Below are 27,176 nucleotides of genomic sequence, written 5' to 3'. Positions count from 1 at the left end.
GTATTAAAAATTTTTTAAATGTTTGTTTATTTTTGAGAGAGAGAAAGAGAGAGATTGAGAAAGACAGAGTGCAAGCAGGGGAGGGGCAGAGAGAGAGGGAGACACAGAATCTAAAGCAGGCTCCAGGCTCCAAGCTGTTAGCACAGAGCCCGTTATGGGGCTCGAACCCAAGATCACAACCTGAACCAAAGTCAGACGCTTAACCAGCTGAGCTACCCAGGCGCCCTTCCTCTCTTTTAATGGTCTGTCAATCATATCTTTCTTTGTCTCATCTCATGAGGCTTTGTGGCATGTTTTCCATTCGTGACATCTGTCCCAAGACTTCTTTTCATCCAAACATTTTCTTTCTGTCCTGAAGATTTGCTTTCTACTCTAGCCTTATCACCAAGATGTTGTATGGCCTTAGGCAAGTCATAACTCTCTTGAGGGCTTCACTTTTCAACTTTGTAAAAGGAAACAGTTTGGTTAGAAAATTTCCAAGGTCCATTTAGCTCTGACATTCTCTTCTACATCCTTTTGGTATGAAAGATTTCAAATCTTGATTGGCATATAATGTAGGCATTTTTCTAGATGCTCACAGGAGTTAGACCTCCCTGCCACTATCCCTGACTGCTAAAACCGGTGATTCACCGCTGCACTGGTCAGAGTGCAAGAACTCTCAACCAGTGTGTTACTAGAGCCAACAAATAAAGAAAGTGCCACTGAGCTGTTCTAAAATCTTGGATTAGTAGGAGAGGCTTCTGAGAGCCATAAAGAATTGCCAGAGTATTGGAAAGTCAACAAAATTTGTTGAACTTTATGCCTATTACTTTAACTTCCTGTGTTTCAATTTTTTCATTTGTACCAAGAATGAATGGATTAGATCAGAGGGTCTCAACCTCACTGAACATGAGGAAACTTTATAGAAATATAGGTTACCTAGGGTCCTGTAAGATCAATTAGATCAATTTTTTGGGTCAGGGGCAGGGTCAATGAGCATGATGTCCATATTTTTAGAAGTGTTCCGGGTGATTCTCATGTGTATCTAGCTTGTGAATCACTGGCTTAGATTATCTCTAATCCATTTTAGCTCTGATTTTTTTGTGTGTGTCCTAGCAGGGGGTCAGCAAACATTTACGGTAAAGGGTCAGATGGTTACTGTTTTCACCTTAGTGAGCTATGTGGTAGTTATGGCAACTGCTGAGCTAATGTAAACAAGTGGGTGTGGCTGGATTTGGCCATAGTTTTGCTAACCTCTTGTCTATGGCACAGAATTTACTTTGGAATTGATGGAACACCAGCAGTCATCTTTGCCCTATATATTAGCTAATGATATCTCTATCTATGATGCAAAAAATGCATATAAAGGATGATACTTAATAACAGAGTACTTGGGAAGCCAAAATATTTCAAAATTATGATGCTTAGAGAAAAATCTTATTAAATAAACTTTGAGAGAGTATTTTGATGTGATATTTTAGGCTCCTCTTCTTGAGATTTTCTTTGAAATACTTTTAATGAATACCACATAGACCCAATTTTATTCACCAAGCACTTGCTGATTGCCTGTCATGAGCTTTTACAAAATAATAATACCAGATACAGTGTAAGTAAGTTTTAAGTATGAGTAGTAAATTCAATAAGTGATGTGAGACCTTTCATTAGTACCATGATTACTAAAGTTCTTCATTATTAAAAATAGATGCCAACATATTTGATACCACTGTGTTTTTTAGATATGCCTTTTGTTGTTGGTTGTAATGGATTTCCTTTCTCTTGTGTCAAGAACACCGCATCTATTGCTTCTTGCAGTCAGTAAAAGTGACATTGATTTGCCATGTGACTTGCCACAGGTTGGCAATGAACAATTCGTGTAGATAGGGGCTACAATAATTTACAAAGGATTAGAGTGGTATAATATAAGTAACTCACTTATGCTGTTACTAATTGATAGCATTATGAACGTTGACTGACTTTTAAATGCTCGAGCATAAGTAATAGACACAAAAAGATAGACCAAAGTTTCAGGAATATGTTTTAAACAGAGAATCTGTTTTCATGATAACCATTATCTTATAAGTCCATACATGGCCTAAAGCTTATGCTAATGACTGTGATATGGCTCTGGGTTTTAGGGCTGTATTGGTGAGATCTGAAAAGCATGTACTTTGGGCCTGCCAGGAAGAATTGATGATTTAAAACCTTCCTTTTATGTACTTCGCAGTTTAAAAACTTCTCTTAAAAATGTGTGAAGTTTTTCACATTGTATCAGTTTTGCAGATGATTCCCCTCACATTTATTTCTTGTCATCTTCCTGTAATAACCAGTTATGAAATCTCTTTACAGTGTTGCCAGCCGGATGTCTGGCTTGTGAAATATATTCTCTATTATCATGACTCTTCTGGCGTTATGCATATAGTTTAGGTGTTAATGCATAATTTTGATGCCCTGTTTTTTAAACAACCAAAAGGATAAAAGGAAATAGAGCAGATATTTTTGTGAGGAAGAGGAGTCTGGTCTTCTAACTTGCTCTAGAGAAGGTCTTTAAGTTTTTACTTCCTTCTTGGTCAACAGCGAGGGAAAAGGAAAATCAGGAATCATTCTTTTTTTTCCATTGAACAAATTCCTTAAAAATTAAAATTGAGATAAGGCTGTGGAGTTTTTTTTTTTTGTTAAGACCATCATATTCCCCAAAGAATTTGTTCTCCTGATGCTTAGATTAGTAACTTCAGAAATGATTAAAAATTTTTTAATGTTTTATTTATTTCTGAGAGAGAGAGAAAGCATGAACAGGGAAGGGTCAGAGAGAGGGAGACACACAATCTGAAACAGGCTCCAGGCCCTGAGCTGTCAACACAGAGTCTGACGCGGGGCTCAAACCCACAAACCATAAGATCATGACCTGAGCCAAAGTCGGATGCTTAACTGACTGAACCACCCAGACACCCCAAGAAATTATTATAAAGGATAATGAGATTCAGTTTTATAGATCGACTCAGGAGAATTTTTGCAGCATAATAAATTTAAATAACAAAATCAGGAATTTAAAGCAGCTGATTCTCAAGTAAAAATGCCACCTCAAATTTTATAGAAGTCTGTACAGATTATGTCCGGTTTTCCTCTTCACATGAAGAATAGGTTGAGCATCTCAACGTCCAAGTGTCATTTTTGCCTTCAGCATTTACTTCTCAAAGTCTAAGACAAGTGCTTTTACCTAAGCCGGTGATGGCCGCTTTGAGGCTTTCCTGTCAGGGGGCCACACAGAGCTGCCCCTCATTCCTCCTCAGGCAGCCCCTTCACTGTGCAGGACGAGGCAGTGAGTCTATAGTCGACAGTCACTCTGATAATTGCCAAATCTGAATTTCTATCCAGTGGCATGGTGGTTTTTTCATATCACATGAAAATGCTAACAGACATTCTAAATTAGAAAAAGGATTAAGTTACATTAAAAAACTCAACTCAGAACAACTAGATGATACTAAAATTTGTTTGACAAGTTGCCACTTCCTTCAAATCCAGGTAGCAGTGTATATTTTCAGACTGAGAAGGTGGGAGGTACGATTGCAGCCTGGATTGCCTACTGAGGGACTCATAGTGCTGTCATTCACCCTGCCCAGATACTGCTTACTGCCTATGAGGTAGAACAATGGATTCACTCATCCTTAACAAAGATTTATTAAGGGATGGCATGGTGCTACGCACTAGATGGGGAGGGTACAACAATGAATGCTTTGAATAAGGTTACTGTACTAGGCAGTGTGGGCTCAACATTAAGCCCTTGGAGTATAAGCTTCATTTTCTTTCCCTTGCATGGACACCTTTGGAGGACCTATACTTAATTATAAATTCATATTTTTAAAGTTTCTTTATTTATTTTTAGAGAGAGAAAACATGTGTAAGCAGGGGGTGGGGAGAGAGACAGAGAGAGAGAGAGAGAGAGAGAGAGGAAGAGGATCCCCAGCAGGCTTCCAGCCTGCCTGACATGGGTCTGAAACCCATGAATCATGAGATCGTGACCTGAGCCAAAACCAAGAGTTGCGCGCTCAACTGACTGAGCCGCCCAGGTGCCCCGTAAATGCATAAAGTTGATTCTCTAAGAAGAGTCCCTTTTTTTTCCATTTTGGATTTAAGTTCCATCAAACCTGGGTCCATCCTGGGTTAGCTATGAATCTTCAGCTATGAAATCAAGTGTGTAAGAAACACCCCACTTTTGCTGTAGTTGAATTTATTTTCTACTTGAACACACATGCTGCTGAGTGCAAGAAGCAATCTCAGCGTATTCAGAAATCTTGTTGGAAATGAATTTAAATTCTGAATGGGGTTTACAGAATACCTAGATCCTGAGGGGAGGGAGCATCTGGCCCCAGGTTGCCCCTTATATGCGCTCCCTGTCTCTGAGGCACTTATGTGGCTCTTTGACCTAGACGAGTACAGTGCAGGGAGATTGAATCTTTGTTCTTCTGGTCCTGATTGTGAGTTCTTCTTTGATGAGCTCTCTCTCAACTTCTACCATCCCCAAGGCATGGAAAACCCTGAGGGATTAAAGAATTGGGATTTGGCTTCCCTCCAGCACCAATCTGGAAAAACAGGAAAATCTGAAGCTCTGCCAAGTTATCTAGGTCTAGACATGCCAAGCACCTGTGTCCACTCTCGTGGTTCCATGTCTGGCCAAGCACTGGAAGTTTCTCTAAGAAATGTTTAATTCCTAATTCAACTCCACCTTGAAATTGAGGTATAGGCCTCCTGTGTTCAAAAAGTACTCAAAATCTACTCAAGGATCGAACTAGAGTTTGGTTGCAGGGCAGGACTCATTTTTAGAGGAACTGGTATCTAAACCCTCTTGTTAAACCCCATTCATGAATCAGATTTTGGGTGAGGAGAGAAACTGTTTTTTATCTACCATAAATTCATCTCTGGCTACTGTTTTTGCATAAACACTGTGCTTTGAGTCTTCCAGGCTTTGATTTTTGAAACTTTAAAGCCGATATTCATGTAGCTAAGAATTTTCAACTATCTTATCTCTGGTTCCAAGAGCCAATTTTTGAAACTTCAAAGATCAGAAGTGATTTTTTTTGTTCTGGTTCTAATGTGGCTTTCTCTTTAAAAACAAATAGAATGGAAGTAGAATGTGATCATTGGAGAGACTTTGAGGTACAAGGAATTCATAATTCATGATATCATCTGGCCACGTCATCTATTCAGCAATGGCATTTTAGTAGTTGCAGAACTGACCATGATGCAGGTGTCTGCACTAACCACCTTTTCTCCTCATCAGAAAATATTCTAACTCACTGAACTGAAAAAGTGTCTGCTCATATGCTGTGGATGAGTACCCATTGTTAAGATGAACTTGTTCTTGGTCAGAGATATTTGACCATGCTGTGGGTAACTATAGTAGCCTGTCTTGGGTCACTTTAAGCAATTAGACTATATGAAAGATGATGAGCTGAAACTTTCATTTCCAGGGTTGCCTAGGTGGCTCAGTTAGTTAAGTGTGTCTCTCACTTAAATCAAGAGCCGACTCTTGATTTCGACTCAAGTCATCATCTCACAGTTCGTGAGTTCAAGTCCAGCATCAGGCTCTGCATAGATAGCATGAAGCCTGCTTGGAATCCTCTCTCTCCCTCTCTCCCTGCTCCTGCCCTTGCTTATGCTCATGCTGTCTATCTCTCTCTCACACACACAAAGTAAATAAACAAACTTTTTTAAAAAGAAAAATTCATTTTCTAAATTTGATAGGTACATTCCACTACATTTGACTTTGGTAGTTCTACATTCACCCTCAATGGTAAGCCTCACTAATGGAATATGTAATTTGCTATGCTCTTTACAATTTCTTATGCAAAAAAAAAAAAAAATATATATATATATATACATATCAGTACTGCCAAAATAGTGGTTTTAAATGTCCTTTTCTAATAACACTACATATAATTTGGAGTAGTTTAGATAACAATATTTAAATGCTCCCAGTTTGGAAGTATTAAGGTATGATGGATTTTTGATACATAGTGTCTTTCTTGATGTGCTAAAGCATTTAACAAAGACTAGTTTAGAGTTCTTCATAGCATTGATGTGCAGAAATGTCAACAGTCTCATTTTATTTTATAAAACTAAGCTATATTTCTCTCCGTGATTTCAAGAGAGTAGTGTTATCTTTATGCAAGATGAATACAATAAAATATTTTAAATACATTTGAGCTATTTCTCTGGCATTTCCATCTCAGCATCAATTACAATTCTAATTGATCTTCCAGACCTTGTATAGCCTAGCAGCTCTCTAGGAAAATGAATGCCCATGAAATTCAAGAGTATACTTTAATTCAAAGTTAATAAAAAGTAACTGAATCAAGATTTAACAACCTTTGAAAGTTGCTCATAATTTGTATTTGAAAATGTCATGTATGGGAGTCAATCTAGAGTTATTTATAATGGATGTGGGCTTTGGATACTTTTCACTTCCATTAACAATGGGTTTGGCTTAAAAGGATTCTCCTCTTGAATCTTGAAAAATTATTGAAGATAATTTGAAGGTATTTTCAAAATGAAAAAAAAAATGAAGTCACCAAATTACTAGACAGAAGAACTTCATAAACAGCAGACTTGATCAATAGCATGTGAAAACAGACAACATAAGAAATCATTTAATAATTTAATAATTTTAAAGCCTTAATAATTTAAGCCTTAACTGTAAATAAGGTTATAAATTAACATTGTAAAGGAGACGGTTGAATTCTTAACTGAGTAAAGCTAGAATCAGTAATTACTTTTAAGACAAAAAAAGCAATAAATTTCTGTCCAGTCAGTGGTTAATACCTGGGAAGGGCTGAGCCACGGAGGATGATGCATTAAAAATAGAAATTGAGTGAATTCAGTCTTCAGCTCTTTCTTGTTATTCACTTATTTATTCATATATATGTAATCATTCACATATTTATGCCTTTATTAATTTTTTCAAACATTTCTTTTAAGTGCCTGTTGTTAGTAAGACTGTTTTTAAAATTATATTCCAGGGGCGCCTGGGTGGGCCAGTCGGTTGAGTGTCTTGACTTCGGTTCAGGTCATGATCTCATGGTTCATTGGTTCAAGCCCCACGCCAGGCTCTGTCCTGATAGCTCTGAGCCTGGAGCCTACTTCTGATTCTTTGTCTTCCTCTCTCTTTGCCCACCATCACTCACACTCTATCTCTCTCTTTCAAACTTGTTAAAGGATTAAGCTAAGAACCTTTAAAAATATTTGAGCTCTTTTATTTCTGTGTACATTGAAAATATATTTATTAAATAGGCTTATAGAGAAAATGTGTATTTAATTTCAAATACAACTTTTATATGTAATGACATTTTGCTCAGCAATGGAAATTGATCTGGAAGGTATATAGATTTAAAATGTAATTATTTAACTACAGATATGGGACAAGGACTTAAATTTGAAGATTAGTGTGAAGTCATTCAAAATTTACTAAGCATCAAGGATTCGTTGCCACCCAGCTGACATAGAATTGTAGATAGGGTTTTTTTTTAAAGTTCATTTATTTATTTTGAGAGAAAGAGAGAGCACACATGCAAGGGAGGGGCAGAGAGAGAGAGGGAGAGAAATCCCAAGCAGGCTTCACGCTGTTAACGTGAAGCCTGACATGGAGTTTGATCTCACGAACCACGAGCTCATGACCTGAGTCGAATTTAAAAGTCAGATGCCTAACCGACTAAGCCACCCAGGCACCCCTAGTATTATAGATAGTTTTTAAGAATGTTTGAGAGAAAGGCAAGAATCTTTAGCAGTGGTTTTGAGGTGTAGAACATTTTATTATACCAGTTGTACAAGATTGCAGTGTTGCTCATAGTTGAAGAAAAAATTTCCCTCTTGACATCATCTATTCCTTTGAGTATAGTTTGGCTTTTTATGTGTGGCTTGCATAACTGAGAATTAAATACTCACAAAAATAAACAGGCCTATACAGAGCCCATTTATATAAATCCAGGTAATTCTCTTGGTTAAGCTTTTAATTATTTCCTGTTAGTTCATTGAAAAACCTTCTGACAAATAACCAAGTGACGACCGTCAGCCGTCACATCTTACATGTTATTTTTTTTAGGAAATCACACTAACTATGACACTGCCTGCAGTTATTAAACAAAAATAAAACATTGTTATTTCATTTCAGATGCGATCTGTGAGCCGAGTCTTCAGGTTTATCGACATGCCTACAGAAGAAAGTAAACCACCTACCAAGCCATTCAAACCGTCCAAAGACACCCAGCTCTCAAAAGTTATGATTACTGAGAATCAGCATGTGAAGGAAGATGACATCTGGCCCTCAGGGGGCCAAATGACAGTCAAAGACCTCACAGCAAAGTATACAGATGGTGGGAATGCCATATTAGAGAATATTTCCTTCTCAATAAGTCCTGGCCAGAGGGTAAGATTTCAATATTGCATGCTTTGTTAGACTTGTGTTCAGTAAGTAAATCTCAGGAGCTTAGACCAATCTGTTGGGAAAACCCATTGGTAACATTCTTATGATAGACTAGGGCCAATATTGAACATTACATATTTCAAGTTATTGTTTATGAAGTCATTCTTTTTGCATCTGATAATTTAGTTTGCAGAGGTCAAAAATTATATAGCTGGTTCATTTTAAATGTGATTCTACTTGTAGAATATGTAATTGATTGATACGTTACTAACTGAAAGAAGCCATTAAATAAACCAAAATTATAACATGTTTTAGATTTGAGCTCTTAAAACTGTTTTCCATTTCAGTAAGAGAAATATTTTGTTGTTGACTCTAATTTGTTTGTAAATTTTATTTAATCTAACTCTGTCAAACAGGTGGTACTCCCTAAATTAGCTTTGTTCAGTTTATTTATTTGGAATTTTAATCAGAGTATAGATTATTTCAAATTTTTCCCAATATTTACCAAGCAAAAATTATTTACTAAGCAATTATTTTATTATTTAATAAGTGAAAATAACCATGTATTATTTTGAAGTGTTCCTTATAGATTTTAGCCTTGGATTGACCATATGCATGGTATTCAAATATACCGATTCTAGAATTACTTCTTGGTGACAGGAACAGTCATTCTTCCTACATTTTATGTCCTATAAATGTAGTTTTATATTTTATATTTCAAATTATATTTATATTTCAAATCTCTTATGCAGGGCTGCCCCGTAACTCTAGACAGGATTATTATATCCCTTTGTTTTATTTTTTAAAATTGAGATAGAGTAGAATAGAGGCCCCTCCCTTTTTATTTTTTTTAAAGAAAAAGAGTATGAACAGGGAAGAGAGAGAAAGAGAGAAACTTAAGCAGGCTCCACACTCAGCATGGAGTCTGATGTTGGGCTCCATTCCATGACCCTGGGATCATGACGTCATGACCTGAGCTGAAATCAGAAGTGGGTGCTCAACTGACTGAGTCATCTGGGTGCCCTATAGAGCCACTTCTTATGAAATCTGAATGTTAAAACTTTCTCTCTTTGTGGCTTAATCTCAAGTAGATTGTTTTTTTTTTTTTTTTTTTTACCTTTGAGATAATGGTCACTAAACTTTGTTAGGCCACCATCACTGTCATCAACATAGGAATAGACTCTTATCACTTGCTTTGGCCCATGGGTTTAAGGAATATTTCATAATTTGATGCTTTGGAAAAAGTTCTACTAAAAAATGTAGAGCAAGTGAAAGTGTTCCTGTATAACAGGCTAAATGGCTTGAAATGGCACACCAGAAATTTTGACTTTTTAAAAAAATTTTACAGTTAGTATAAATAAATTCACATACTACTAAAAGTAACTTTATTATAATTTTTGCTGACCAAGAATGGGACCTTTTTTTTTCTTTTTATTGAGAGAAAAGTTTTTTTTAAGTTTTTATTTTAATTCCAGTTAACATACAGTGCATTATTAGTTTCAGGTATACATTATAGTGATTCAGTACTTCTTTGCATTACCCAGTGCTCATCACAAGTACACTCCTTAACCCCTAAAACCTATTTAATAAATGCCTCCACCCACCCCCCCTTCTGGTAACCATCAGCTTGTTCTCTGTGGTTAACAGTCTATTTTTTGGCTTGTTTCTCTCCCCCTTTTTTCCCTTTGCTCATTTGTTGTTTTTTAAATTCCACACATAAGTGAAATCATATAGTATTTGTCTTTCTCTGACTTAGTTCACTTAGCATAATACTCTCTAGTTCCATCCAGGTCATTGAAAATGGCAAGATTTCATTCTTTTTTTATGGCTGAGTAATAATCCATTATGTATGCATGTGTGTGTGTATGTGTATGTATACACATACATTCTACATTTTCCTGATCCATTTATCAGTTGATAGGCACTTGGGTTGTTACTATATCTGGATTATTTTAATAATTCTCCTATAAACATGCATGCCTTTGAATTAGTGGTTTTGTATTCTTTGAGTAAACATCCAGTAGTATGACTGCTGGATCATTGTGTAGCTCTGTTTTTAACTTTTTCAGAAACTTCCATACTATTTGCCAGAGTAGCTGCGCCAGTTCCCACCAACATTGCAAGAGTGTTCCCCTTTCTCCACATCCTCACCAGAACCTGTTGTTTCTTTTGTTGTTGATTTTAGCCATTCTGACATGTGTGAGGTAATATCTTCTTGCAGTTTTGATTAGTATTCACCTGATGATGAGTTATATCAAGTATCTTTTCATGTGTCTGTTAGCCATCTGGATGTCTTCTTTGGAGAAATGTCTGTTTGTGCTTTCTGCCCTTTTAAAAATTGGATTATTCATTTTTGGGTGTTAAGTTTTAGAAGTTTTTTATATATTTAGATACTAACCTTTTATGAGATATGTTATTTACAAATATCTTTTCCCACTATGTAGGTTGCTAAAGGTTTTATTGATTCCTTCACTGTTTAGAAGCTTTTTATGTTGAGGTAATCCTCATAGTTTATTTTTCCCTTTCCTCAGGAGACATATCTAGAAAGAAGTTGCTACAGCTGATATCAAACAGGTTACTGCCTGTGCTCTCTTCTAGGATTTTTATGGTTTCAGGTATCGCATGTAGGTCTTCAATCCATTTTCAATTTATTTTTGTGTATGTATGGTATAAGAAAATGGTCTAGTTTCTTTCTTTTACATGTTACTGTCCAGTTTTCCCAGTACCATTTATTGAAGAGACTATCTTTATCCTATTGGATATTCTTTCCTGCTTTGTTGAAGATTGATATAGTTGTGGGTTCGTTTCTGGGTTTTCTAATCTGTTCCATTGATTTATGTGTCTCTTTTTGTGCCAATTCTGTACTGTTTTGATCACTACAGGTTTGTAATATAACTTGAAGTCCAGAATTGTGATGTCTCTAGCTTTGCTTTTCTTTTTCAATGTTATTTGGCTATTCAGCATCTTTTGTGGTTTCATACAGATTTTAGGATCATTTGTTTTAACACTGTGAAAAAGGCTGTTGGTATTTTGATAGGGATTGCATTAAATGTGTAGATTGCTTTGGGTGGTATAGACATTTTAACAATATTTACTCTTCCAGTTCATGAACATGGAATGTTTTTCCATTTGTTTGTATCATCTTAAATTTCTTTCATTAGTGTTTTATAGTTTTTATATTAAAGGTCCTTCACTACTTTGGTTAGGTTTATCACTAGATATCTTATTATTTTTGGTGCAACTGGAAATAGAATTGTTTTCGTAATTTCTCTTTCTGGTGTTTCATTATTGGTGTATAGAAATGCAACAAATTTCTGTACATTGATTTTGTATCCTGTGACTTTATTGAATTGTTTATCAGTTCTAGCAGTTTTTTGTTGTTGTTGTTGTTGTTGTTAGACTGGCTATTTCTTTTTTTTTTTCTTACAAATAGTTTATTGTCAAATTAGTTTCCACATAACACTCAGTGCTCATCCCCACAAGTGTCCTCCTCCATGCCCATCCCCCCTCCCCCCCACATCCATCAGTCCTCAGTTTTTGTCAGCATTCAAGAGTCTCTCATGGTTTGCCTCTCTCCCTTTCCCCCACCATTTCCCCCCTTCTTCTCCCCCTTGTTCCTCCGTCAAGTTCCTCCTAATCCTCCTATACGTGCAAACATATGATATTTGTCCTTCTCTGCCTGACTTATTTCACTCAGCATAACACCCTCAAGGTCCATCCATGTTGCTACACATGGCCAGATTTCATTGTTTCTCATTGCCATGTAGTATCAAGAAGATGTGGTCTATCTATACCATGGAATACTACATGGCAGTTCTAGCAGTTTTTTTGGTGGGTTCTTTCAGATTTTCTATATAGAAAATGTCATCCATCATGTCATCTGCAAGTAGTGAAAGTTTTATTGCTTCCTTACCAATCTGGATATTCATTATTTATTTTTGTTTTTTGATTGCTGTGGCTAGGACTGCCAGTACGATGTTTAATAAAAGTGGTAAGAGTGGGAGAGTTGACACCATTGCCTTGTTCCTGACCTTAGGGGAACAGATCTCAGTGTTTCCCCATTAAGGATGATGTTAGCTATGAGTTTTTCATATATTGCCTTTATCATGTTGAAATATGTTCTCCGTCATGAATGGATGTTGTACTTTGTCAAATGCCTTTTCTGCGTGTCTTGAAATGATCATATGGTTTTTATCCTTTTTCTTACTGATGGGATGTATCATTGATGATTGATGTTGATTAATTGGCAAATATTGAACTACCTATACAACCCAGGAATAAATCCCACTTGATCATAGTGAATATTTTTTAATCAATTATGTGAACTTGGTTTGCTAATATTTTGTTGAAGATTTTTGCATCTATGTTCATCAGTGACATTGACCTATAGCTCTCTTTTTCATGGTGCCTTGTGTGAGTGTGTGTGCATGTGCGTGCATGTGTGTGTGTGTGTGTGTGTGTGTATGTGTGTGTGTGTCTTTATCTGGTTTTGGTATCAGGGTAATCTTGAGCTCATAGAATAAATTTGGCATTTTTCTTCCTTTTCTATTTTTTGGAATAGCTTGAGAAGAATAAGTATTAACTCCTCTTTAAAATTGGTAGAATTCATCTATGAAACCATTTGGCCCTGGACTTTTGTTTGTTGAGAGTTTTTTATTACTCATTCAATTTCTTTGCTGGTTATCAGTCTGTTCAAATTTTGTGTTTCTTTCTGTTTCAGTTTTGGTAATTTATATGTTTGTAGAAATTTATCTATCTATTAGATTGTCCAATTTGTTAGCATATAGTTTTTCACAATATCTTCTTATAATTATTTGTATTTCTGTGGTGTTGGTTATTTCTCCTCTATGTTATTTTAGAGGAAAAACAGTTTTAAAAGAGCATAAATGTAAAAACTAGGTTTTAGATTGAATTTGTCCCTTATATTAGAATAAGGCTGTTTACATTATTTAAAGTTATGCTTTGGAACTATGTAAAATTTATTATTTGCTTTTGTTACTTCCTTGAATTGAGAAAACATGTAATCAGGTAGTTTCTTTTGCTTTGTACGTAAGTGAATGCCACAGGCAACTGAGAATGTCCTTGGGATCACCAGGATAGATTCCAAAAGTGATGTCAAGTTATAAACAATGGCAGCAAATAGGTTGATATAAACCAAGGTGAAAGACGTGGTAAATGACTTCCTTTTCCTCCTCCTGACATCCTCCTACCCCTTGGCTTTACTGATGCTCAATTGCCCATTAAATTAAATTCAACCAAGTCCTAGTAGAATGACAGAATTTGCAGAGTAGGTAGTAGGTAGTTTCCTTGATGTGAGAGTAATAATAAAAGCTGCTGTAAAGTGAGGAAGAAGCAATATGCTTAGGCATTTCATATTCTCTGAACCTTTATATAGAAAATAGGCCATATGTGTTCAGTAACTATTCTTTGCCAGAAATGGTGGTAGGTCTTTGGGGAAATTGAAAATTACTTACATAAGGCTTTGGATCTTAGCATCCAAAGCGAGAGACTAATGTTTATCCAGTGCTTATCATGTCCTAAACACTATTTAAAGATATTTATTTGCTATCACATTCAATATTATTATAATTCCAAAGGTAGATATTATTACCCTCTTTGTGTAATGGAAGAAACTGAAGTCCAATTAAGTGAGTGAATTAGAAAAGATCTTAAACCCAGATCTGACTTCATAGTTCTTTTTCACCTGCTTCCCTTGAAAGAAGAAAAAGAAGAAGCCAAAGGAGAGAGAAAGAAGAAGAGAGAGAAAAAAAGATATGTACTCCAGAAGATGACCATCTAAAAGGGAAAATGCAATACCGCTCTAAGAACTGAGGCGGATCGCTGTGCAGCTAACAGAGCTTAAGTTTCAGAGAACTTTACTTGCCTGAGCTCCTTCCAAAGCCCTATACTTAATTATATATTTCTAATTTTGAAATCTTTGTTCCTAGAAAGAACTCCTTCTATATATTGTATAAGCTTCAGGTTCTTGTTATACCCTTGAATAAAAGATATATAAGTAAAATTCTAAGGTAAAGAGAAAGAAGTTACTATCAGTTGGCTGGGAGTTGAGCTATTTAGGGAAAGTTTTCCATAAGAAGTGGCATTTAAAAGGAGACTTTGAGACTTGAACTATGTATTTGAACAAGCAAAGGTGAGTAAAGAAGGGTGCTATAGGCAGAGAGAATAATACAAGGCACAGGGCATGTACAGAAAACATTGACTGATTTAGTCAGATTGGGGGATGCATAAAGGATGAAATGGAAGACACAATTGGAGCAGGATCATGGAAATTATGAGTCTTGAGAGCCGAAGCAATAAAGGAAGTTGAAGACTTGGAAAATCCTACTCAGTTGCTACTAAGTGTTTTTTGGTAATCTTCAAGAAAGCAGTGGTTCTCAAAGTGTGGTTCTCTGGACCAGCATCATCTGCATCACTTGAGAACTTATGAGAAATACATATTGTTGAGCCCCACTCAACCCCACTGAGTAAAACCTCTGGGTATAAGGATGATGGTGTTATCACTGATGTATTCCCTTCCAAGCATGAGAGTCCAATTTAAGAGATCCATTATGTGTAGAGAAATAAAAGTAGAAGTTCAACTGCAAAGGGTTAGGGAAGGGTGAGTATTGAAATGAGGAGTTATATAGAACACCAACATTGGTGGGAAAGAGATAACTGAAACAACCATATAAAATGATGGCTATCTAGAAGGATTTGCCATTTCACTGTGGAGGAGTATGGTTTTTGTTTTTGTTTGTTTTTGTTTTTGTTTTTGTTTTTTGAGACAGAAGGAAAGCAGATAAGTGAAGTTAAAGAGAACTACTGCGCCAAGATTTGGGGGAATGAAGGTGTTTATATTATATAACCTTGGTCTTTTAAGTCAGTTTTAAGGCAAAATCATGGGAGTCAAGTAGTATCAGTCCTGAAACTTTGTTCTTTGGTATTGTGTTGGTTATTCAGAATCTTTTGCATTTCTATACAAACTTTAGATTCAGTTTGTCAGATCCACAAATAACTTGCTTTTTTATTTTGATTGGGATTGCACTGACTCTATAGATCAAATTGGGAAGAACTGATATCTTAACAATATTGAGTCTTCCTTTTCATGAACATGGACCATCTCTCTATTTACTTAAGTTTTCTTTGACTTCATTCATCAGAGTTTTGTCATTTTTCTTATCTAGATCTTGTACGTATTTTCTTATATTTATTCTAAGTGTTTTGAGGAAGTGCTAATATAAATGGTAATGCATTCTTAATTTCGAATTCTACTTTTTCATTGCTGGTATTTGGGAAAGCAGTTGACTTTTGTATAATAACCTTGTAGCCTACAATTTTTCTGTTATCATTTATTACCTCCAGGAGCTTTATTGCTGATTTGGATTTTCTACACGTATGATAATGTCATCTGTGAACAAAGACAGTTTTATTTGTTTCTTCCCAATCTTTATGCCTTTCATTTTCTTCTCTTAATGCATTATCTAGGATTTCCAGCATAATGTTGAAAAGGAGTTATGAGAAGGGACATCCTTGCCTTGTTCCTGACCATAGCAGGAAGTCTTTGAGTTTTTCACCCTTACAGGTGATGTTAACTATGCGGTTTTGTAGATGTTTTTATGAAGTTAAAGAAGTCTCCCTCAATTCCTAGTTTGCTGAGAGTTTTTATCAGAAATTAGCATTAAATCTTGTCGAATGAATTCTGTATCTATTACTATAATCATGTATTTTTCTTAGCACATTGATATGATGCATTATATTAATTCATTTTTGAATTTTGAACCAACCTTGTATATCTGAGATGAATCCCACTGGGTCATGGAATATAATCTCTTTATACATTGTTGGATTTGATTTGCTAATATTTTGTGGAGGATTTTTGGCTCTATGTTGATGAGAAATGTTGGTCTGTAATGTCTTTGATTGGTTTTGGTTATTTTAATGTGGCCTCATAGAATAGTTAGAAATATTCCCTCTGTTTCTATCTCCTGAAAGAAACTGTAAAGGATTGGTAGAATTTCTACTTTAAATATTTGGTAGAATTCACCAGTGAATCTATCTGGGCTTGGAGATTTCTGAATTGGAAGGTTGTTAATTATTGATACAATTTCTTTGAAGATATTTACATTGTCCATTTCTTCTGGTGTGAGTTTTGAAAGATTGTATCTTTCAAGGAATTGGTCCATTTCATCTAGAATTATCAAATTGGTGGGTATATAGTTGTTCATAGTATTCCTTTATTGTTCTTTTACCATGGGATATGGTAACAAAAGTGATGTTCCCTCTTTCAATTGTAATATTAGTAATTTGTATCATATCTCTTTTTAGTTAGCCTTGCTAGAAGTTTAATTAATTTTATTGATCTTTTCAAAGTACCAGCTTTCACTGATTTTCTCTACTGATTTCTGTTTTCAATTAGTTGGTTTTGCTCTAATTTTTTTTCTCTTTTCTCTTTCTCTTCCTTTGAGTTTAATTTGCTCTTTTTTTCTAGTTTTATGGTACAAACTTAGATTATTGATTTTAGATATTTCTTCTTTTCTAATATATGCACTTAATGCTATAAATTTCCCTCTGTAGTGCTTTTACTGCATGCCACAGGATGGCTAGTGTGATGTGGAGTTCGATATTTTCCTTCCCTAGATCCGTTGGGTTCTAATAAAAAGCCCACTAGGTTAGACTCCAGTAAAGAAGTTTCTCTTGAGGGAGACCTTGTGAAGAACAGAATTCTCTCATGCTCTGGAGTACTGCAAAATTGTTGCTTTCTGCCTTTGCCTGCTAGATGCACCAAAGGATTTTTCTGTATTTTTCACTGTGAGATTGTAAACCTGTTTGGGCTTCTGGAGCTAATACTCACAAAAGTCTTAGGGCCCTTCTACATATGGCCACCCTGGAAATTTTTACTCTCAGACCTGTCTACACTGAGCATCCAGTAATTTGTTAGTTACAGTTTAAGGTTTTTTACTCTGATTGGTTTCTGCAGAGGTGTCTGATCATGGTTTCTTTTTTAGTAAATTGTGATTCTCTATATATGCTTGTCTGTCTTTCCATTTATGGTGGCTACGGTTTATCATGTGTCTTCACTCTCTACTAGATGTAAGAAGTATTTTGATTTTTCAGTGTACTTGGCTTCTTACTTGTTTTTAGGCTAGAGTGATGACCTTCAAGTTCCTTTTACTTTGGACCAGAAACCAGAAGTTCTGTTTTTCATCTTTTAACCCCTTTGCTTAGAATATGTTAAATGCTTATGTGAGTGAATAGCTTATCCCTCCTTCTAGGTCATATGACTGATTAGAGTAGGAACCGATTCTGAAAATATTATTCAGCACAGCTCTCTTAAGATTCTTATTTCTACTGCCTTGCCCTTAGAGCCTATAACAGTTTGTTGCAAGCTATAACAAGATGCCTCAAACATACTTTTTGCTTGCCAAATTAAGAAGACTCAAATTCAGTATATTTTTTTTGACTGTCCAAAAGCCCTGCAAGATCAGCTGTGGTCTACTTTATCTTCTTCATCTTCTTGAAAAAAAAAAAATTGAAAGGACTTAAATGTGCATTTCTTGTTTAATTTTTAGTGGATTTCAGCATTCTTGGTTAAATGGTGTGCCTGAGCTTCTATTCATTTGGGCTTCTATTACAAGATATCATAGGCTGGGTGGCTTATAAACAACACACATTTATTCCTCACACTTTTAGTGTCTGGGAAGTCCAAGGTCATGGTACCAGAAGATTCATTGTCTAGTGAGAACCCACTTCCTCATAGATATCTGTCTTGTCATTGTAACCTCACATGGTAAAAGGGGAGAGAGAGCTTTCTGGGGATTCTTTATAAGGGCATTAATCTCATTCATGAGGGTTCTACCTTTATGACCTAAGCCCCTCTCAAAAGTCTCACATTGGAGGTTAGGATTTCAACATATGAATTTCAGAGAAACACAAATATTTGGCTCATAGCATGGTGAAAATATTCAAAAATCAGTATTTTAAGCAGAAAAGTTATTCAGTCTTCATATTAAAGCACTTTGTCCATAACATTTATTTTATGGAAGAGATGTCCTATTTTCTTCTTTGCTCTTAATTTAGGCTTTTACCTCATGGAACCTGTACTTTAAATTTTATGTTCAATGCATGAGAAATATAGCAAGTATTTCACAACCTTTACTTTGATTTAAAAAAACAAACAATTTTTCTTTTTTTTAAAGTTTATTTGTTTATTTTGAGATACAGAGAAAGTGAGAGAGAGAACAGGGGAGAGGGAGAGAGAGAGGGAGGGAGAGAATCCCAAATAGGCTCCACATCATCAGCACAGAGCCTGATGGGAGGACTTTATCTCACCACCATGAGATTATGACCTGAACCAAAATCAAGAGAGGGAAGCATAACTGACTGAGCCACTCAGACTCCTCTAAAACTGTTTTTCTTTTTAATCTCAAATAGTTGTTTTCTTAAAAGTTTTTGACTTTTTGCCTGAATTTTAATATGTATGTTACCTTCCCCCCAATGAGAAAATTCTTCTGTTTTACCTTTTGTTTTCCTCTCAAAATACAGGCTGTATTTTGAATTCTAGTTTGGAGCCAGGTCCTTCATGACAAACATAGACTTATCAAAATGCCTTAGGTGGTATTTTGTGTCTATCACAGTACTGGACAGTCCTCTGGTTACACAGCTCTTTAATAGTACTTCAAGATCTATTCTTTTGGGTGAGCTTACCTGCCTTCTTTATTTGTAGCCTATTTAAAATACTGTGATGCCAGAAGCAGTTAAATCAGTATCAAGTGTTCAGATCATAGCAGGATAACCATCTAAATGTCTATTTGATTTGTTAAACACATATGGCATTCCATCTTGATAACAATTAGTATTTAGTAAGTGAATCATTCAGTAGTTTATCCTAGAGTTATGAGGAGCATATTCGCAAGAATTTATTTTGTTAAGAATTGTGTTTTTTAATAATAAACATATAAAAGCAGTTATTATCACTTTGGAGATATACATTTTATTTTATTTGGTATCTTGATTTCTGGAGACCACAAGGAGATGAAAAATAATTATAGCAGGTTTCAATCTATTGCAATACTAGACTAGTGGTGAATCAGATACTCTGAAAAGAATGTACTGGTATAATGCAGTTACAGCTAGCACCAAATTCAGCATTAAATTATTTAGCTTTCCACATTATGTAGCTCTCCACATTATTTAGCTCAATTTAACATTGATTTATCTTGATCCAAAATTTGCAGAAAGGAAGTTCAATGAAAGTTACTAGAAGTCGCTGACTTGGAATTAGGATATACCTTAAAATCTCATTTGCAGGAAGTACTCTGGCCCTATTCAACAGATCACTGAGAAGCCTGGAAAAACAAATCCCGGAAAAGAATTATTATGTGCCAATTGTATAAACAAAAAGACTTTGTTAGGTATGGACCAATAAGATTCCTTGCAGTTAAAAACATGTCAGACACAATGCAACATCAACAGTTCAATAATATAGAAGAACCAGAGAAAAGCTAAAACCTTTAAAGCTAAGCAAAAGATTTACAAACTGCCTTTCAATTTACTCTTATACCAACATAAAAACTGAGTTTTCTAAAAATTTCAACATGTGCTGTTTGAAAGGGAACATGGTCATTTATCTCATTAAAGGTCATTTATCTCATTAAGGTCATTAGAACCCTGACTAATGAAATGGGGTTCTGGACCTCAAGGTACTTTTTATAAAGAATTTGTGATATGATTCTATTATTATTTTTTTAAGTTTTTGTTTAAATTCCAGTTAGCTGACATAGAATGTAGTATTAGTTTCATATGTACAATATAGTGGTTCAGCACTTCCATACATCACTCGGTGCTCATTGCAAGTGTAATCCTTAATCACTATCACCTATTTTCCTATCCCCCCACCCCTCTCCTCTCTGGTAACCATCACTTTGTCTCTATAGTTAAGACTGTTTCTTGGTTTGCCTCTCTCTTTTTTCCCCCTTTTCTGATTTTATTTTGTTTCTTAAATTCCACATTATGAGAGAAATCATATGGTATTTGTCCTTCTCTGACTGACTTAGTTTACTTAGGATGATACTCTCTAGCTCCATCCATGTCACTGAAAATGGCAAGATTTCATTCTTTTTTATGGCTGACTCATATTCCATTGTATGTATGTACGTGTGTGTGTGTGCATACACACACATGTATGTATATATGTATACATGTATATACATATACCACATCTTCCTTATCCATTCATCAGTTGATGAACACTTGGGCTGTTCCCATAATTTGGCCATTGTAGATAATGTTGCTGTAACATCAGGGTGTGTGTATTCCTTTGAACTAGTGTTTTTTATTCCTTGGGTAAATACCTAGTAGTGTGATAGCTAGATTGTAGGATAGCTCTATTTTTAACTTTTTGAAGAACCTCCATACTGTTTTCCACAGTGGAAAGTTTCACACTGTTCACATTGCAAGTACAAGAGGGTTCTCCCCTTACTTCACATTTTCACCAACAACTGTTGTTTCTTGTGTTACTGATTTTAGCCGTTCTGACAGGTAGTAAGGTGATATCTCGCTGTAGTTTTGATTTGCATTTCCCCGATAATGAGTGATGTTGAGCATCCTTTCATGTGTCTGTTGGCCATCTGGGTGTTTTCTTTGGAGAAATGTCTATTCATGTCTTCTGCCCATTTTTTAATTGGGTTATTCATTTTTGGGGTGTTAAGTTTTATAAGTTCTTTACATATTTTGGATACTAACCCTTTATGAGATATGTCATTTACAAATATCTTCTTCCACTCTGTAAGTTGCCTTTTAGTTTTATTGATTATTTCCTCCACTGTTTGGAAGTTTTTTATGTTGATTTCGTCCCAATAATTTATTTTTGCTTTTGTTTCCTTTGCCCCAGGAAACATAACTAGAAAAAAGTTGCTACAGCTGATGTCAAAGAGGTAACTGCCTGTGTTCTCTTCTAGGATTTAATGGTTTCAGGTCTCACATGTAGGTCTTGGCATCCATTTTGAATTTATTTTTGTGTATGGTATAAGAAAGTGGTCCAGTTTCTCCATTTTGCATTTTGCTATCCAGTTTTCCCAGCACTGTTTGTTGAAGAGACTGTCTTTTTACCAATGGACATTCTTTCCTGCTTTGTCAAACATTAAGTGACCATATAGTTGTGGGTTCACTTCTGGGTTTCCTATTCTGTGCCATTGATCTATGTACCTCTTTTTGTGCCAATACCGTACTGTTTTGATCCCTATAGCTTTGTAGTATAACTTGAAGTCCAGATTGTTATGTCTCCAACTTTTCTTTTTCAAGGTTGCTTTGGCTGTTTGGTGTGTGTGTGTGTGTGTGTGTGTGTGTGTGTGTGTGTGTGTTTGGTTTCATACAAATTTTAGGGTTGTTTGTTCTAAGTCCATGAAAAACGCTGTTGGTATTTTGATAGGAATTACATTAAATGTGTAGATTGCTTTTAACAATATTTATTCTTCCAACCCATGAACATGGAATGTCTTTCCATTTGTTTATGTCATCTTCAATTTCTTTCATCAGTGTTTCATAGTTTTCAGAGTAGAGGTCCTTTACCTCTTTGGTTAGGTTTATTCCTAGGTATCTTATTATTTTTGGTGCAATTATAAATGGGATTGTTTTCTTGATTTCTCTTTCCTCTTTCTGGTGTTTCATTATTGATGTATAGAAATACAACAGATTTCTGTACATTGATTTTGTATCCTGTAACTTTACTAAATTTGTGTATCAGTTCTAGCAATTTTTTAGTAGAGTCTTTTGGGTTTTATATATAGACCATCATGTCAGCAGCAAATACTGAAATGTTTACTGATCCCTTGCCAATCCTAATGCCTTTTATTTCTTTTTGTTGTCTAATTAAATATGTGATATGACTTTAAAGCAAATCACTTTCTCTTATTGAACTTCCCTTCTCCCATACTTCATCTACACAAGGAAGATTCAGATTGCTTATAATAGCTTTACTGTTGTGTTTCAAAAATCATGACATATGATGAATATGTTTGTAAAACGTGGGTTGATTCAGAAATGGAGGTGTGCATATGAAATTTCACAAATTTTTAATTAAGAGTTGATCTTATAATTGACCAAAATTAACTAAATTCATTTGCTTGTTAGATCAATTAGTTTGTCTATTCACCTGCCTTCCCTCTATCCCTCTTCCTTTTCCTCTCTTGCTTCCTTCTTCCCATCCATCCATCCATCCATCCAATCCATATGTCTGTTTATCCATTCATTCATCTTCCATCTGACTGTCCCTCAGTCAATCCAAACAAGTATTTGTTGAGCATTTTATGTGAACCCATCACATTGGCAGGTACTGAGAATTCAATGGAAACACAGACCACCCTGTGCTTATTAAACTTAAATTCTTGGTGTTAACACAAGTAATAATCAATAAAAAATAAGTACAATAATTACTGATTCTGATTAGTGGTATGAAGAACCTCAAAAGGGTGTTGTATATAGCTGTTGGTTTATCTAATTTTCTCAGCTGTCTCAGATAACAAGCATTTGTGATAGTCTCATTACAGGGCTCTTATGAACAAAAGATATGGTGTCATTATTATTTACCAATTTAGCCCAAATACCTAGTTTATTACCAGATTCTTAATAAGTATTCAGTAAGTTATTATTACAGGTTGTTATAAGCTCTAAGGTATTCATTGTGGTCCATGAACTAGTTCTGGTTTATAAGCTGTTTGGGGTCTCTGATAGGTATAGGAATTGAAAGTAAGCATGTAGAAATTCATTTTTATTATATTTTCTTTTTTAAAGTACTGATTTGCAGTAGACTGGAAGCAAACAAACAAACAAACAAAAAGCAAAACAAAACTGTCCTTTCCCACAGATAGTGTAAAAAGCATTACTCTAAAAGACCATTGGCCCAGCTGTCCTGTAAAAAAATGTTAAATGATAAAAGAGAAAGAGGAATCAAATAAAAGGAAAGAGCTGAACATTTATTCGGTGCTACTAAATGTCAGGCTGTTATTCAGTATTTAGTTAATGACTTCAGAAATGTTCCATCCCACTTAAAGCATCTTTCTCCAAGTGCTGGATCTAAGCCCACATGAAACACAGGCTTGGGGTCCCTGTGGGCTACCTGAAGCATCTGATGCAAGCATCCCCTTGCAATGCCTGGAGTTCTCACTTCTGTTTTATGCTTTTACAGTCTTTTAGAAACAAGAATAGTTGTTTCTTTAATATCTTTTTTGCTTCTCCAAATTCTCTTCCTGCCAGTTAGCTGTATTAGTAGATGTGAGAATGTGATCTGAAAACTGTCCAAATGCATATCCACTGAATGGCAAGGCTCAGCCTGCCCTCTCTGGGAACATAGAGCTCACTGAACTTATTCTTGTTTATGGTCAGGCCTGAACTTGTGCTTCCTGTATGAAGGACAGTATCTAAGTGTTAGAACTATTTCAGATTCATTCATTTTCAAGCTCATATTCATATCAGGAACTAGATCAAGCTATATACGTTCCTGCTTTTGGCTTAAGGCCATCCTTAGAAATGGTATGCAANGTGTTATGTGGAAACTAATTTGTCAATAAACTATTTGTAAAAAAAAAAAAAAAGAAAGAAATGGTATGCATTAAGACACTGTATCTTTGTTTTCCTTGATGCAAAATGGGCAATTTTTAACCTTTTTGCCATTAGTAAAGCTCAGTGAAAAATGAAGGGTCCAGAATGAAGAGTATAATTATTATGGCCAGTTTCTATATTCTTTCCAAGGTTGCTCTGCCTAAGATTGATATTGGTCAGAATTGAGAGTGTACAGAAAGATTTGAATCAGTAAGTTGAAATCTTCACCTGGTGATGTTAAAAAAAACCTGTTCTGATATTTTTTATTCAAGTATAATACCAGATAACACTTCTGGTATGGTAACTGTATGTCAGAGGAGTAATTTTATCACTCTTGTTTTCTAGGTGGGCCTCTTGGGAAGAACTGGCTCAGGGAAGAGTACTTTGTTATCAGCTCTTTTGAGACTGCTGAACACTGAAGGAGAAATCCAAATAGACGGTGTATCTTGGTATTCAATACCTTTGCAAGAGTGGAGGAAAGCCTTTGGAGTGATCCCCCAGGTAAGTCAGAATGACTGACAGTCAAGAAAAAAAAGTAACTAAATATTTCTTTACCGTTATTTGACCCTTAATCTCAAGAAAATCACACATCTTATAAAATATATTTATTTATTGCTGTCTTTTTTACTGCAATGTAACCTTTTCATGAAGAAAAAGAAAACTATCTTTAAAAGTTTGGAACTCTAAGGAAATAGTTATAGAACTATTAATGGTTTGGATAGCCTTTCCCAGAAGACACGATATCCACAGTGGGAGCAGGGGACTTGTGTTTTTAATCAGCTTTCCCTCCTCCTTCATTGGTCTGAGTTCCAAGTTAGCCCTGACAGCAGGCTGAGAAGTGCTTTTCATAATGTAAATTATGCTGCTGAAGGAAGAAGCACTTGGAAGCATCAAGGAGTGGAATGGAAAATAGAAAGTGTAATGATTGTTTTTCGTTCTTTGGATAAAATGAATCATGTCAGATTAATCTGTAGCTTTTTTTTTTAAATGTCACTCTTTGATTTGGGTCACAAAGGATCTCTGACTTCACTGGCTTGGTAGCATTCTATCTGTGTCATTGTACAAGAGGATTTCTTATATCTGAGAGAAATAGCAGCCATTCCAGTTTAAAATGATCTCAGTGGAAACCAAGGAAAGTCTTTACTGAGGCCAAATCTGAAAGGCATGTGTTGCATTTCTACTGGTGTTTGCTTTCTTCTCTGTGGGCATATTCACTGCTTTGGTTACCATGTTACTCCCTTTGTCCGAATGGTCTGAATCCATTCCACCAGTACATTCTAACAATTGTCTACTCTTAACACAAAATTAAAATACTGGGAGCATCTCCAGGTAGATGGACTTTATAGTCCATCTAGCCTGAGAAAATAGCTTGTATTTCTCGATAGATTACCTCGGTGGAACATTTGCTTTTTTCAACTAATGAGGCACTAGATGTTATAACTGCTAGACTGATGTTTTTAATTTTTTGGTCTAGACTTTGCCATATTGCCAGAAGCTGATACCTGGTGGAACTTTTCAAAAGCAGTATTGTTTCTTCAGGCAAAAAAGAAAAATTGTCAGATGGTCTAAAGATAAACACTGGGAATATGAGTATCCCAAGGTGATAGCCTTAGGCAAGAGAGCAATGTTGAAGAACACAGGATAGAATCTGGTTGTCCAAGAGCTTTGCTGTTCCTTTGATCCTGAGTCTCCTGGTCCCATTTTTAACTGCAGTAGTGAAGCTTTTGTTTTTCTGTCATTCTTATCCATATAAATTGACTATAAAAAATAATTTCACTGGGAATCCTTTAGTTTATCTGCCAATGTGATAGATTTTTTTAATTATATGATCTATTTAGGAACCTAAATATACAAGACTTGGAGGAAAACCAAGTGAACCAGAGTTATGAAAATTCTTTATCTTGGTTTTCTCCTGAAGTAAATCTTTCGAACTTGCCTTTATTTCATATTCCCTCTTCTATGGCTTCAAGGCTTCATAAAATGATATAAACTGAACCAGAAATACTTTGAGATATGCCTTCAAAAATGTGTGATCATCTAAATGTAGATGCATCTCATTAGACATTTTTATGACCCTGGTTTGTTTCTGGAACTGTCTCCTAGTATCACAGGGATATCTATAGAAAGAATGTACTATTTTTTTTTCTACAGTGACTACTTGAGAATATTAAGTGAATGCCCAAGAAAGAAAGAAAGGGCAAATTCCTCATACCTTTTTAATATACAAACTAGAAGATGCTTTTATTTTCCTTACTTTGGTTTAGAAGTTCAAATTAAGTAACTTTTTCTTCTTTGCCTGGAGTTTGATCATTAAAAAGAAAATAAGAAGGAAGAAATGATTAAAAATCCAGGAAGAACTATTGAGGCACCTGGGTGGCTCAGTCAGTTAAGTGTCTGATTCTTGATTTTGGCTCAGGTCATGATCTCATGATTTCATGGGTTCCAACCCCCAGCTCTGCACCATCAGTGCAGAGCCCACTTCAGATATTCTCTCCCTCCTTCTTTCTCTTCCCCTCCCCCACTCATATTCTCTCTGTCTCTCTGAAAATAAACCCAAGAATAAATAAACCTAAGAAAAAAAATCTGAGAACTGAATTTGTTTGCTTTTCTACTTTTCTTCCTTCCATCTTTCAGACCTTGTAAGGGGGTCTCTGTCATGGATATATCAGATATCTGTGGGTCAGTCACTTGTTTTTAGACACATGAAACAGGACATTTAAACAAAAAACCTTTTCTCTCCCTCATAGTGATCCTGAGACATCAGTTATGGAATTACAAGATGTCATTAGTTTTGGCAAGTTCCTGTTCTGTGTGTGTGTGTGTGCGCGCACGAGCATATGTGTGCACATGTGTGCACACACACTTGTGCATTCTCTTGAATATAGCTTGAGAGCAATCTTGGAAAATGCACCAGCCTAGAGAAATGAGTTCTGTGTACATTTCAAGGTAGGGCCTTCTTTAATTTGTTTCATTTTACCTGTGACATGGAGAGACAGCACTGAGGCCTATAGTAAAAGCCCCATTGCCTTAGGCAAATTGAACATTAAGATTTAAATTTGTTTATTAGCCTGAAAATTTGCTAAATACTTTATTCTTGAAAAACAGAAAAAAATAATTTTTAATGTATCCACAAGCTTCAATTACAACTTTGAAAGACTGCAAGCTCTTCTGAGCAAAGGATTAGGCCTAT

At 35.5% G+C, this 27,176-nt stretch overlaps 1 protein-coding gene across 1 annotated transcript in view; it reads left to right on the top strand.

Annotated features, from left to right (window-relative positions):
* CFTR (CF transmembrane conductance regulator) overlaps positions 1-27,176 on the top strand; it is a 164,685-nt gene that overhangs the window by 117,180 nt on the left and 20,329 nt on the right. The window contains exons 22-23 of the mRNA XM_077756020.1: positions 8,141-8,395; positions 24,332-24,487. Of these exons, the coding sequence (XP_077612146.1) occupies positions 8,141-8,395; positions 24,332-24,487 (411 nt within the window). The remainder of the gene's footprint in view (positions 1-8,140; positions 8,396-24,331; positions 24,488-27,176) is intronic.

Source organism: Crocuta crocuta, unplaced genomic scaffold (assembly GCF_008692635.1).
Source record: "Crocuta crocuta isolate KB4526 unplaced genomic scaffold, BGI_CrCroc_1.0 scaffold452, whole genome shotgun sequence".
NCBI classification, from domain to species: Eukaryota; Metazoa; Chordata; class Mammalia; order Carnivora; family Hyaenidae; genus Crocuta; species Crocuta crocuta.
Note: the sequence above shows the minus strand (reverse complement) of the source record. Positions and strands in the feature narration are given on the sequence as shown.